This window comes from Apus apus, chromosome 4 (genome assembly GCF_020740795.1).
Source record: "Apus apus isolate bApuApu2 chromosome 4, bApuApu2.pri.cur, whole genome shotgun sequence".
Classification (NCBI taxonomy): Eukaryota; Metazoa; Chordata; class Aves; order Apodiformes; family Apodidae; genus Apus; species Apus apus.
In genome coordinates, this window is record NC_067285.1 from 58,274,755 (window position 1) to 58,290,505 (window position 15,751).

Consider the following 15,751-nt stretch of genomic DNA (forward strand, 5'->3'; position numbering starts at 1 on the left):
TATTACCAGAGCATACCTGAAGGGGATAGGTAGAGGAAGTGAAAAAATAAAGTTTTTGCTTATGGGAATCAAGGCAACGATTTAAAAGTACTTAAATATAACGGCATCACAGGCTTTCCTACTAAAAAAGCACAATTCTCACCAGAATTATTTGGCTAATTTTTAATCTAGCAGCCTCAGCATTCCTAATGTCATTCAAATGTGAAATTAAATGTGAGACATATCGTCCAACTAAGAGCACCTTCCATTAGCAATTATTGAATTGATATAATCAGAAGCAGTAAGGATACATCAATAATTCATTTTCCCACAATCTGATCCCTATTATCAGTATATGCATACAGAAATTAAACACTGTAATAGTTGTGCATTTAACATTAATATGTCAAATGTAGCAGAAAACATGAACAAGACTGAAAGCTACTGTGATAAATACTAGACAGAAAAAAACTATCTGATCACAAATACCTTTGACAAATCCCTGAAGTTGCTAGGAAGTGTAAGGTCCAACTCCTCTGATTCATAATTTGTGATAACCCAAGGGAACACAGGGTACTGATTTAAATCATTGTAAGTTCGACCTGACAAATAACCAAAAAAAAGTGCCATGAGTTAGAAGTTATATTTTAACTAAAATAACCTCTAAAGATAAAATAATGTAACTTTACAAACTCTTGAACTGTAATGTTCTTGAACTGTAATCATTTCAACATTCTACTTCACTTTATTGAAAAGAATAATTTAGAAGTTCATAAATTGCTAGTGTTTAGTTTAAAATATTTCCCTTCAACTGTAAACTCTTTTGCAAGCAGTGACAGTTAAATCCAGTCATTTTCTATGCATTTTCCCTTTCCTTCTTATGTCATATTGTCTTCTGTTTCTTTCAGGTTAAACACTTCAAAAAATGGAGAGGCACTGACTTTTATTCATACTAAATATCAAAGCAATATTTTTACATACTGTATCGAATTCCGTATGCGAAAGCAGAATGAAGCAGCTTGGGATTTTAGATTGAGAAATTATGCAAATAATAACCATTTCACCTAGAGATTCACTTTGAGGGGAATTCTTCCTTGACCATTGATCATCTATGGATTTGCCAACATTTACCAGAACAGAAAATCTGTTCCAGTTTCAGGTTCACACATGTACCTTCATGCATCTGTAAGATGGAAATAATAGCCTTCTTCCAGTAAAAAAAAAAATTCTATTAGAATAATCATATACCATACATACACAATCTTTTAATTCCCCATCATGAACAATTCAACTTTCTCTTTTCCCATAATGTTATCTTCTTGTTCCTTTTAACCTCAAATATCAGTCAGTAAGAATGGCTTTTGTTACTTCAGTCATATCTTAAAGCAGAAACGGATCATTCAGTAGAGCCACAGAAAATAGTGTCATGGTCTTGCCTCATTCCATTTAGGCAGTAAAGAGGCAAGTAGATCTGCCCCTGCTTTTATAAAATCTGCCAGCATCCTAGCATGTCTGACTTAATGACTGATTACAGAAACTAGCAAAAACAACCATTTGTACAAAATGTAATTAGTGCAAGCGGGGGCATTTGTTATATAAAGTGTGTTAGCAAAAGCCAAGTCTGAAAGGGAGTTAACAGACCTCTCAGCACTGCCAATACCATAGAAAAGAGCTGAAAATTGAGAATTTTGTAAGTTGCTGAGAACCAACTATGTTGGAAAATAAGAGAAGTCACGAGATCTAATAATTAGCCTCCATTTACTAAACTGAAGTCAAGTCTGTTAGAAGCTAATAGGGTAAGATGGCTTAAATGAAATACAGCTTAGCATTACAGAATGAGGGGTTAGGAAACCAGGAATTAGGACTTGCGGATGGATGACTGTGAGAACCGGTGTCCTGGCACAGCAGCACTGGTGATCCAGGCACAACACTTTTTACCAACACCAACATACATTTAAAAGTAGTATTTATGTGCTCCAGGAATATCCTGCTCCCTAGCTAAGAATTCCCAGCTCTGCAGAGAATTTGTTGCATCAGTGGTATTTAGGGAGGACAGTACTTACGAATATTAAAACAGAATACTAAGAGATAAGAATTCACTATTTCTGAGATACTCCTAAATAGCAGACAGTCTGCATAGATCCCACAACAGGCAAGATATTCTGACTTTGGAGATACATTTTTAGTGCAGTTCATTAATTACATGTATTATTAATTGCTTGCTACTATTGCATAAAAATAATTATTAATAAAGTACATTCAGGAGGATTTTGTGAGGTTGTTCCTCAGGAGGGAACTGTACATAGAAAAAGTTATTATTTAAAAGGCAAAACCTAGTAGTGCTCCATTTCTGTTGAGATTGTGTCACCATTAACTCATTTTCTGAGTCATTATAGAAATTTGTGATACCTGCTATAGTGTTTAAAAACATCAGGTATTCAAAGTTGGAAATTTCTCGGTGTTGCCATCGCTGGGTCATATTGGAAGCTTTGAAAATCTGTCGTGGACTGGCCAAAGAAATGCGTCTGAAAAAAATAAATCAGAAAAAATCATGACCAGACCTGATGGGTGCTCCTTTTTACCTATCTGAATATTAGTGGCAGTTGTACCTATATTTACTAGTTCTATGCTAGAATTCTCTGAAGACCAAATTGTTATTCTGGATACTTGAAATTATTTTTTTTAAGTTTTATAAACTAATAAGAACAAAAGACTTAAGCCTCTGACAGCTGGATATCTCAAGATTTGAAAGTTTTCAAAAACCTTTACAGCTGTGCAAATTCAGCTGCTCCATGAAGGCTTGATGTATTACAGAAATATATTAATAGTGATTTAAAGAAATGGCAGACCATTAAATTATAGAATTACATGACTTATAGAATTCCACATAAGAATAAAACCATCTTTTAGGAGAGTTTTTTTAATCCCTCAAGAACAAAGGAAAACAATTATAAGATGATAGAACTTCATTATGAAGTTCATCCTGTTGAGATTTAAATTCTGAGTAGTGTTGGGGAGTTAGTCATAAATAACTCAATTAAGCTTCCAAAATTTGATGCCAGATTTCTTAATGTTTGTGAAAGAAGACTAGAGAGTAATTTCTAGGAGTGATAAATCAAGCAAAGAAGAGCTTATCATAGAATTCCCAAGACTGTTCTGTTCATAATAAAAACATCTGTAAATACCAGGACCACAACCACTACTGGGAAAAAAAAATAAATCTGTATGTAGTTTTAGTTAACAAATCGGTTTGGTATTGGTAAACCATTAAAGAAAACAGTTACAGTAATTTATTTATTTATTAATTTTAATAAACTCTATTGCAATGTAAACAAGTTAATCTATATCAATTGATGTGAAATTAAATACATATATATCTGTCTATACTTTCACATATATTAGAAAATGTTCATGTAATATTCTTCTGTAAATAGCAATCCTTAGTTCTTATAGAGTAGCTATAACTGCAGTTCAGGAGAATTTTTTCAGGACTCGATTAAAAAAAAAGTAAATTACAAAACACAACAGAAAACATCCCCAACTACTTTAATGCCCTTTCTGCGCAGAGAAATCTCTTTTAAAAAATTAAAGGAATAACAATGAAGATATTTCTTAAGGGTTGCCATTTTTTCTAAAAAAATAGAAATTAATCTGCTTTAGTTTATAATTATAAAATATAAAAGGTAACCAATACAACTAGAGCTGTGGTATACCTCAAAAATTTCTATTTGCTCAGTTTCAGGATCCAAACACACAATGGGATGTTGTAATACTGATTTCTCACTATTTGAAATTTGAACAATGTCTTCCAGAGCTAACAGACAAGCACACTGTATCAATGCTTCACATGCTCTCCAGCTTATATTGTTCTCACATCACTACAATATCCTTCTGATAAGAAACAATAATTTTCATCTACATTTAAATAGTACAGAGGATTCAAGGATGATACAGTCCAGGTAATATATCTGAACACTGCCATAAAAGCTAATCAGTCCTAAAACCAGTCTTAAATCTGTCTTAAATTTTAGTGAGATGGTAAGCATAAAGAAACCTATTTCCTTTAAGTAGGGTAAGGGATTGAATCTCGCAGTCAAAAAGAAGCTATATTCCCTATAACAGACAGAAATCACAAAAAAACCTCAAATCCAAAGTTTTTATTATACAACTACAGGCAAAAGTGTGCATGCAGAAGTGACAGTCTGAGGATGCTTATGTTTGGTAAACCAGTAAGTGTAAATGCTCCAAACCATGTGAGCTGGTTTAATGAGCAAAGAACTCTTACAACTGACAGATAAAGTTAATTCAAATTGCAAAATACCTGGTCTGGGGTAGTCCAAAGATAGTACCAACACCAACCCGAGGTAGACAGTTAACCACTTTCTTTACAGTTGCTTGGTCAGGAAAGTTGAACATGACACTCACTGTGAACACAAGAGTAGAAACATGGCATGATTTTACAGCTTCTCCCTTAGGCTTTCTGGCCCAGTGAAATTTGACCCTAAGTTTAGGTGCTGAACAAGTAAAAGTTTAGACATGCTTCCTTCAGGTTACTATAGTCTTTTTGTTGTGTTTTTTGGTTGGTTGGTTTGTTTTTGTGTTTGTTTTTTTGAATTTCCAGAACTGCTTTAATTTATCACTAACAGGAATTTCAATAAAAGTTTCCACTGTTAAAAATCTTACAATATATTTGCTTTCCTTTCTGAATAGAAGTTAAACCTATATGCACAGACTGACTGTCTAGAACTTATTTTATTTTAAAAATGTATATGTTAAATGGATCATACCCTTACTAGTTTATTTTCTAGATATTTACAAGATATATTCTTCAAAATACTATTTTCATATTTTGAAACATTCAATGACTCTTATGAAATAGCAACCTAAGAATCTAAATAACACTTTAATTATGGCATCTTCAGTGGACATTCAGAGAGTATAGGCTCCAAGAAAGGAATGTGTTTATGCATATAATTCATATTCTGTTAGACTACATGAACTTCAGATATGCACAACAATGCTCTGTGAAGTATGTGTCTGAATACTTACCAGGCATGTTCAAGAACAGAGATTTTAAGCTCAGACAAAAACTTTTTGACTAGCATACTAACTGCATAAAACATGTTATCCTATAAAATATTTACCAATTTCAGGACAACAATGTTTTGTATCATTACCAAAACAATAATTTACATTTTAAAAGTGTCATCTTAAGAGGTGATTCATTTGGCATCTTTATATGCAGTTTTAAAAAATTGTTTTTAAAAATTTCATTTTCAGTATAAAAGCACTAAAAGTATCCAAAGAATCTCAGTTTAAATTGCAAAGACTTCATATAACCTGGTTTAAAATAAAATTTAGGGGGAGAAAATTGCAAAAGAAATTTCTCCAAGTCTCAACACACTGAATTTTGAGTAACTTGTCACAGTAAGTATGTGTGCCTGAAAAAGGAACTGAAGAAAGGGGAGGGTGAAAAAAAAATTAATTACCAAGGTAAATAGACATTAATTTCTTGGAGTTGCACTAGGTTCTAACTGAAATAAATTATTACCAGAAATAAAGCATGAAGATATACAAGTCACTCATCTAATCCACTAGTGAAGTTCTGTCATTTTGTTGTTCTTGGTGTGCATAACTAACAACTATTAACCCTCCAAAGGGACAAAATAAAACCCTTTTTGCAGATCAGAGGTAAGAACGCCTTAAGCAAGAGTTTACAGAGAATGCCAAATAAATACATAGATACACGTGAAAGTGAGGCATTGCTAATTCTCTGTTATCATGTTTATCATTCCTCATAGGAAAAAAATGAAAACTACAAAAGTACACTAACTTAAATATTGAGACACTTAATCTAAGCCCTTCTGATATCTACACAAATCCATACCAAAAAATTTGTGACTGAACAGCCAAACAGAACACACATATCCCCAAACTGACATCTGCCATCCTTCTAAACTCACAGTACCTCTATTTGCCATGAATATCTCCAGTGCTGTATTTTGCAAAAGGTAACGTCGGGAAAAGATCGATCGAATCTCTGAAAAGAGCCATTTTCCATGGAGTCCTTCTGTATATGCCAGAATCTAGTAGGAAGAGACACAGAGAGAATGTTTTAAATATGTTGTCAATATAGGTAACATACTGGAAAAAAAAAAAAACTGTTTGACCCACAAACATGGATTCTACCACTTACATGCCAAACCTGCAGTAAAATTAAAATATACTCCAAATCATGCCATGAACCTATAATGATTTTTTTTAGGTCCTTAATTCAACTATTCATATCAAGGATTTAAAAAATGTTCTTCTATTTTTTCCTGTGAAGTCAACTGCCTACTTTCCATAACCAAGGGAGTCAAGGGACTTTCAGAAAAATTGTGAAATCTTTGGCAATTCAGTGAAGAATAAAAACATATTCTGAAATGTATTGCTAGTGCCATTAGATGTATCTGCACTCACTTTAGCATTGCAATAACAGACCCATAACAAATAAGCAAGAATAAAATGTCTTTAAAGAAAAAAATGTTCCTGAGGTTTATCGTTAAGGCAACATTCATTAATTCTGGAACTATAAAGGTTGGCTGTATAAGAGGTTAAGTATCATTTTGTCAGCTAAGGTTAAACACAAACCTGCAAATGAACTCAGCATAATCTCTCTATGGAGTAAGCGGTTGTCAAAGTAACTTGTTACAATTCCTGTCATCCCATCTGACAGACACAGATGCTTAGTCTGCTTTCACAATTCAAACTAATCCCATTTTGAGTCCTCAGCCACTTTGTTTCTTTGTTGCTTCACTTTTCTCTTTTCATTTTGAAGCTTAATTACGTAAGTGTTAAGGGACAGCAAGATTGGACACTTCTCTGCTTCTGATTAACAAACCATAAGCGAAGGAAAATCTGAGATTTGCAAATTCTAGCAAGGATTTAGCAGAAATCCATCATAGAAAAAGAGATTCAGATATAACCCTAGTTTACATCACTCCTATTGCAATTTCATTTGAGCAATATATTGTGTATAAAAAAGAAAATGTGAAGTTCAAGCCTTTAATGTAACAAAGACTGTTAGTGAACCCTATCACTTGTTTTTAGATTTTTAAGAGGAGGATTTTGCCTCATGTGTAGCATATATTCACAAATAATCTGCATTTTTGTAGCACAGAGAGTACAAGCATCATTATAAAAGCACTAAGCAGTACAGTATAAAATACTGTACCATCTTTATGAATTAAAAGCAAATAAGACTGGCAAACCAAAAGCAGGTGCTACAGAAGACCAGACCATACAAAGCAAACCATCTCCCATCCATTTTTTTTACTTAATCCCTCATCTCTCCCTCAATACAGACAACTTCTGTCCCAACACACACACACAGAAAGAAAAGCAAGACAAAAACCAAACAACAAAACAAACAAACAAAACAAAAACACACACACACTCCAAATGAAACCAAACAAAAAAACCACAAAACAAAACAAAAGCAATTATTCCAATACAAAATTCTAGAAATGCAATGAAAGGAGCAGAGACTGTCAATGGTTGTTAATCATTTGTGGAACCAGGGAACTAAAAGACTTGGGCCACGCTGACACTTTCCATACCACATCCATAACCCATCCACCCTAATTGGCAGATCTGTATAATTCTATGATCCTATTCAGAAGCACCAAGGTTGGCTTTTTGTCACATTTACATGCTTTTGTCGCATATAAATATCCTTTAAAGAGCACAACATCAAAAGACGTAACAAAGGAGACAAAGGTGCACTGCTTGTGTACAAAAATTTTGTAGCACTGTTCCATCTTATGAACTTTAAATTGAAGCTTTTAATTTCAATGATTTTATTCTTTTTTTACACAAGACAGGAATGTGATGACCTCTGCTTTTCTGTAGTAACAATTAAAACACAAAAGCCTGCTTGTCACTATCAGCCTATGCACTGCAAATTCAAACAAACTAGATGGATACTGTGATTGAAATCAGCAAGTTAAAGAATCATTACTTTTATGCCACTAAGAGAGTGTTTTTGTGACAGTGGAAACCCTGCCCATGGGCAAAAGCTTCAAAATTGCAAGAAAAAGTGACAGACTCGAAAATAACAGGGGTGGTTTACATTGTACAGCCATGATACAGTTCTTGAATTCAGTATAACAGGATTTACAGCTGAAACTGGAACTGCACTGCAGAAATCCTAGCAGTCACCACTACAGCAATTCTTTAAACCACTCATTAACAGAAGTTATCAGGAGTGAGAAGCAGCTGAGGTCTAGCCGAGCAAGGCCTTCATTTTGAGTTGGAATAGTGTCTGCCTGGTCTGCAGCTTCACTTCAAAGTCTCTGGAGTTCAATTAAAACTGGATTAGGTGGAAGCAGACCTTCTTTGGGACACTGTTTTCTGAAACTCCAGGCACACTGACAGCACCCTAGACAGAGGTCTAGCCCGCCAATGAACCAGTTGCTATGGAAACTGCATCATTACCACTGCTCTGCGCTCATCACACCACCTACAGTAGATGAAAGGTCCAGAAGACAAACATGTTTCTTTCATGTGTATTACTAAGTATTCCTTATGAAAATCCAATTCAACCTTTTACTCCCTGTCAAACATCTGATTTTATGAATAATTGCAGAAACTGACTTGTACTTCAAATTAAATTCAGCATTTTTATTCTGGCAGAGGGATTTGTTAAAAAGATCTTTTTAATCACTTTTGATACTATCAGAATTACAACTTTTAAAAACTATTATTGCATTTGCCTGTTATCACCCATAAATTCTACTTAAGAATTTAAGAGCAACTATCTTTTCCATAATATTGTTGAGTTTAAAAATTACTCATTTATTTCTATCTTTTGTTACCACCAGTTTTGGAACAACTTGTGGAGCAAAGACCAATAAGGGTGTACAATCTCATTTAACCTGCACAAAAAGTACTACCTTACCCACATGAAAAAGTATGTATAGAATTTCAGTTGATCCAATACATCAAATTGAAGTTTAATCTACTGCACATTTCATTTTTTTCAAAAGATACTGCACTTTATAGGAGGAAAGACCATTTATACAGCTTACAATTTCATTTAAAAATATGCAAAATAAACAATTGAACCAATTATAAAGTTCTACAGTTCTGAAAATCTTATTAGATGAACTGTTCTGTGATTAGACTTCGGCAACACCAGATGAACCAGATGAACAGATGGCATGAAAACACTATTAAAAATATAAAACTACTTCCACCTTTGTGTGAAATCCCTTCTTTATTTCATGTAATAGAAATGAAGGTCTAAACTTGTAATCAGTCCTCATACTCATGCTGTAGGCCCTGACACTGCATGGCAGGAAGAAACTCCCCAAGAAACCAGTAAGCAAAGAATAGCCAGCTTCAATTTCCACTTCAAGAAAATTCTGAAATCAGAATTGCATGGAAACTCAGCACAGTGCTGATTATCAATTAAGATCATATATAAAGAAGTCCTCTCACAATTCATAGTTGTGTATCAGCTAACTTCCCAATATTCAAACGCTCACTGGGAAGCTGTTCTGTCATTCGACAGTTTTGAAAACAAATGCCCTACCCTTTCTTCAAAACCCTCCTTGAATGTAAATCATAAACAATGTCTCTTGTAAAAGACTACTTGAAGTAGTTGAAAGATGAGATCTCCTGAATTACAAAAGTAACACTTTACTGAAAACTAAATGAACATTTTGCTTTACCTTTTAAGCAAACCAATCAGCTCTCATATATTTAATTTTAGAGAAAAGTGCTATTGATCTTGAAAATGTGAATAGGTTGGAAGTAATTAAGTCTGCAAATGGGTTATAGAACTGAAACAGTAATTGAATAATTATATTACTTTAATGTGCCTGCCAATTTAACTGCCACAAGTAAATTAAAAAGTAAGAAGCTTATTTTAAAAGATTATGCACATTTGTATATTTCCAGAAAAAGTTATGATGTATCTGACCAAAAAAACCCAAACACAACAAACAAACAAACCAAACACCAATAAAAGAAAACAAACCAACCCAAAAAACGCACCACAACACCATAGGAAAAAAAAATAATAATTTGCATTTACATTTTATTGCAGTTGAGAGAAAAAAATCCATAAATACATTTTTCTAGCAGCATTCTCTGTCATTTCAGGTCATTTTTGTTCAGGAAGGCAAAATTACAGCACTTCAGGGTTACGATTTTCAGTGTATGAGGAATCTGGTTCTCCACCACAAGCTCAGCCTTCTAACTGAGGATCTGAAGATCCTACTGTCCAGGCACTATTTAGTTCCTGACTTCTGGATTCACAGTGAAAGGGTCTTATTGTGTTCTTTGTTTAAATACATCTAAGTACAACCAAGTTAATAGGGAATTAGAACAGATTAATAGTAATTTTAAATACCCAAATGCTCTTAAATAAATCACAGTTTATTTTAAATTTCTCAAGAGAACAAGAGTATGTTCACTTTAAATCTCAGAGTTAATAATAAGCCACTGAAATTCACAAGCACACAGTAATAGTCTCCCACCCAGTCCCTCCTGTGAGCACACAGTCTGCGATACAATTCTGTCCGGCATTTTCATGGGTGACAAACTCAATTAAACATATTCATTACTTTAATGTTCCACTAGACAGTTTTACCCAGCATAAAACATTTAAATAAATAAATAAATAAATACTCTGTGACCCGTGTATTGATCAGAGCAAAATGGCTTATGCCTGGGTGTGGGTGGTGAAGGAACTGCAGAGGGGGTGGTAAAGGACTCTTATGTTTTCTCTTCCAATTACCGGAGGAGATGATAAAACCACAGCAAATGATGTATCAGCTCATTTTATCTTATCGCTTTGGGGCTAGGTGACAATGAAGTTCATATTTCACTGGTTCCCATTGAAGATTGTGAAAATTACTTGCCCTTATGACCTGAAATTTCACTGGAAGACAGAAATTTCTCTTCTGCAAAGTAATGCAATTTTTCAGATGTCAACCTTTAGCCCAGCTTTAAAAATTAATTTCATTTATATTAACCAATGATACTGATATTTTCACAGAATGCTTTTTGATACATGAACCACTGACTAGCAAATTGATGTGCCCTAGAAGGATAAAATTATTTTATCTGAAGCTGTTAAGGACAGACAGATTTACCACAAACTGAAATTCCTATTCCACAGTATACTATTTATACCAGCCTCATATACCTTAAGGCCCTTGGACCTGTAAACAGTTTAATCTTTAGATAGGACTTAGGTTTGCTTCTAGATCTACTTGGTTTTGTAATAATTTATGTGGACATGATGTACAAATAAAACCATCATTTGTTTGGAAATTAATAAAGTCTAACTGTCACAGACCACAGATTGTACACGTGATGACATGAAAAATACTTCCCAGATGATTAAAACAGCGGAATGCACAACTGCATTTTCACTCTTTATTCTGACACTAAAGCTATATTTCAAAGTGAAAAAAACATGCAATGCAGATTTCCTGAATGTCTTCTACTATCTACAGATGATCTTCTCCCTGATTATCAAGATCTAACTTGGAAAAAAAATGTACTGGGAGAATCTGTATTCAGAACTTCTTTGATTTGACTGCAAGATTCTGAACACCTCAAATGGAGGAATCCACAAATGATGTTATCAAAATTAGTACCAACTACCTTACTCTTTTCTATTGCATACAATACTTCACAAGCATTTTTTCATCCTTTTGATTAACCCCGCTGACTCCTAGGGCGCAGGAGTTCATTACCAACACCATAAAACATTTAATCAACCCAAAGAAAAAGAAGATCTGATTGCTAAAGATGAGAATACAAGTTAAATTATGCAGCCTAGAAAGCAGACATAAAAAAGAAGAAAATAGGTGTAGGTTTGGGAGGCTGTCCCAGCCCTGCAAGGTTAAGGATGTAAAGTTATGCCTTTCTTTGTAAAATAAGATAGCAGGTTTATTTATGATAAAAAGGAGCCAGAAATGCAAAAAATCACAGATTCTTGTACGAGTTGACTGACGCCTTGACTTAGTGAGCTCGTTACATTCTAATTTAAGAGTTAGTAGGATTTGCTCATCAAGACGTAGATACAAAAGGCTCATCCAGCTGTTTACATCATCTGGGATGGTTTGCCATCAGGAACAATATACAAATTACTCAGCTCGCACGTTCTGAAACACTAATTATTTCAACTTTTTTGTCCATCCCCAGGTTTTATCATTAACTCGAGAACAGGCTAGGTAAACAGTGATCAACATGTTGTTCATTGACAATGTGTGAAACTAATAGATATTCTCAGTGTTTTTCCAATAAACAGGCACGTAAATTAGAATTACCAATTCCTGAGATACAAAATGCTACGAAGTAACATCTAGAAGCAAGTTATTATGGACACTACCAAGGGTAGCCTTTCTAAAGCCATCTCCCATAATGTATCTCAGACACACAAAAAAAGCTACCAACTCAGCGTGCAAACCATGCACTCTAGAAATGTCAATGCAACACCTGCAAGAAGGAGAAACATATATAAGAAAACAGAAAATAATGACAGGGTTTTTTTGTTTCTGTGGTATTTCAGGCAAGCAGCTCTCTAGCCAATTGGCCTCTTTTCATTTGCCTGGGTAATCTTTTTTTATTAGTAATACTCTAGCAATGTGATTTTACAAAACAGTGTTGCAAAAAAACCCATCACACACAACAACCCTTCTAGATCATATTAAGATAATCAAGTGTATGAATTAACCTGGAAGCTCATTACTTCAACTTGTATTCGTTTACAGTAGTAATTACAATCCATACAGATAAAGGAGAGTGGTGACAATTTTTACTCTATCGACTTTACCTGTTTATGCTATTTGCTGTAGCATTGATGTTAATACCTACAGAGACTTCATATATCTAATAAGTAAAAAGATAAAGACACAAAATCATAACTAAGATATCTTTTAATCATGCAGCAATAACCTAAAAAGCCATAAATTGTATAAAAGAACCTTTGAGATGTGCATTGTGCCTTCCACATTGAAGTTTAAATCACTCCTTGTTTATGCCTCATGTAAGTGGGTCTGTATGGATCTAGATTAGTTTATCATATTTGCATCAGTTATCTAAGATTGAAGATACTGGTACAAAAGTGCAGTGGCACACACATGTACAGTCACAGGTGTGTGTACATATGTTCACATATTGAAATATGAGTGAGACACTGTATAAAAGCATATAGTTATGCACCGGGGGTCAATGCAGTATTGTCTCCGTTTTTTCCTTCCACAGATCATCAGTTTTAAAACGTGGAGAGCTCTTTTAATCCTTTCTAATTAATAAGTTAGTAGTCATGTTGATGTCCACACAGACTGACAAATTCCATAACCCCTCTTGAAGTGCATTAAATTATATAACTTCATGATTTCATGTGGCAATTAATTCTGCCAGTTGAACGTACACAGTGTAAATACTAAAAAAGCTAGTATTGTTGACTTCATTTTGCATATATTGAATAAATTATATTACCTGCAAAAGCTCAAGAAGAGAGCTTAAGCATCACTGGGCAAAATTCAAGGAAATTGTTTCTCACTGTGTAGAATCTGTCACAGAAGCTAATCACGTTAAGTTATGGAATTTGGATCAACAATACCGCAACAAAGCATTATTAATATCAACCCTCTGTAGTAGTGAATGATGTAGTGGTGCATTCCATGCCAGCTACCCTACATGAGACAGAATTTTGGAAAATTCAGTGGGGAAACTCAATTTGCTGTCATTTTACTTATACAACTGAGGAACAGGTGCCTAGACTTCAAAGAATTCCTCATAACTGCCTTATTTTGGTGCTAACAACATAACTTTTTATTTGCTTAAATGATGCTATGTCATTACTTAGCTGACTTTCAAACTAAAAGACATAGAACAGGAACCTTTATATTGTCCAGATTTTGCCTTTGTGAAAATTGATCATGTGTCTTCCTGTCTCCTTATGAGTTAACAAAAAATGAAGTACAAATGCAGATCATGATCATCTGAAAGTGACCGTCATGGAAATGTCTTATTATTGGAAATGAGGTTATAAAACAAGACATCTTAAGACTTTGCCTCAAAGGTTTTTAGTATACTCCCAAGCACTGGATAGTACCATTAAGCAAAAAACAGATGTATGTTTCTAAGGTGATAAATATGACCATGACCCAAATTCTGCCAATTTACTTAAAACATCATATAAAGAGCTTACTAATAGAAGCAGGACAATACAGGACTCATTCAGATGCAGTTTATGAGGAAGATACCCAAGTGTATGTCTATAAAATGAGTGAGCTAAAGTACTCTTGAAGAATACCAGCAAGGACTGGTACAGGATACCTTTGAAGTGTCTCCTCAAAATCAGATTTCTTCCTGGAAAGATATCACACAGTGAAGGGTGACAATTCTTTTTGTTCCTTGTGTAAGACAAGTGAAGCAAAATTTGGGAAAGCAAGTGATAAGGATGAGGCCTCATCATCTATGACGAATCATTCATGCTGAGATCAGTTTGACTTTTCAGTCAGTCTGATTTTTGGACAACCAAAACTGATTTGTGGGAATTACTGTCTTCTTAATCTTACACCATCAGAGTTGAGTCTCCTTGGATGGGCCCCATTTTTCATAATTTTGAGGGAAAAAAAAGTTTTTTGTTTGCGTATCAGAAGCATCTTCTAATACTTCAGTAACTTGTAACAATTCTAATTACAGCACTTAGGAGAGGACTTTGTTCCTTCCCAGTTGTGCTTTGCTCATCTTATTTCTACTTGTGGCTCAAATCTATGCTGTGATGTTGTAACATTACTGCAACACAAAACCTCTCAAAACTATTTAAGAGATTTCAAAACAAGCCCTAAAAGCTTTCGCTTGTTTAAAAGATGGAAGCACCTGAGAAAATCTGAGAAAGACTCAACCAGAGATTCTTTTTTATTACAAGAAAGTATTACCATGTTGTGAGTTGTGGTATTTTTAAGCTTAAAGTTCTGGTTGGTCCATCTTCTATTATAAAATTCCTACTGCAGAAAAGCCTTGAAGATAATCTTTATCAGACTATAATGGCTGGTCTCTAAGAAGTACAGAGTCTGAAAACTAGGACAATTGCCAGACTAATGACTCACAGCAGTTCATATCCGCAGTAGTATAACTAGATATGGTGAAAGGTAATATACAGGAGCATGTACCTCAAAAGCAGAGCACAGCAAATGATGTGGAAGCTGTCTTTTCTTTGCTGTCTCTTAAAGGTATTTAGCTATTGAGAGTTTCTTTAGAAAAATAAGGTTCGTGTTTGCTGTAACTGCCTCTTCAAATTCCTATTTTGAACAACAAATCAGAATAGTCATGTTAGATTTCCCACTGCTATGCCCTTAACCTGCCTATTTCACCACTTCCAGGCCATGACTTCTCCCATGGCTCCTTCTCTATGTATGTTCTAGCCCATCCAGCCAGAACACGTGCAAGCAGAAGCAGCACCCACAATCAAGAAAGAAGGGCGCTAATGCACCTGAAATTCTGGCAATTGTCCATATTCACCTGATGTTGCAGAAGATGGATGAGGAGGAGAAAACCAATGGGCAATGACAAAATAAAGTTCCAATGCCAAAAAGAAGGAATTTTCTTTTCTTTTATGACCTGTAAGCTGACCTTCCTACCCCTTCATGAGAAACAAAACAAAAACAAAAAACACCCACACACATCTGGCAGGAAGCTAGAGTACCAGCCATCATGAAAGACTGCATCTGATCAGCTCATTAATGGGAACCAAGCCCAT

General features: G+C 34.5%; 1 protein-coding gene across 3 annotated transcripts in view; it reads right to left on the reverse strand.

The window, feature by feature from the left end:
* LRBA (LPS responsive beige-like anchor protein) overlaps nucleotides 1-15,751 on the reverse strand; it is a 406,974-nt gene that overhangs the window by 133,411 nt on the left and 257,812 nt on the right. For all 3 annotated transcript variants that reach the window (XM_051619696.1, XM_051619697.1, XM_051619695.1), the window contains exons 40-43: nucleotides 5,948-6,065; nucleotides 4,301-4,403; nucleotides 2,389-2,504; nucleotides 469-581 (exon numbers count right to left, since the gene is read on the reverse strand). In XM_051619696.1, the coding sequence (XP_051475656.1) occupies nucleotides 469-581; nucleotides 2,389-2,504; nucleotides 4,301-4,403; nucleotides 5,948-6,065 (450 nt within the window). The remainder of the gene's footprint in view (nucleotides 1-468; nucleotides 582-2,388; nucleotides 2,505-4,300; nucleotides 4,404-5,947; nucleotides 6,066-15,751) is intronic.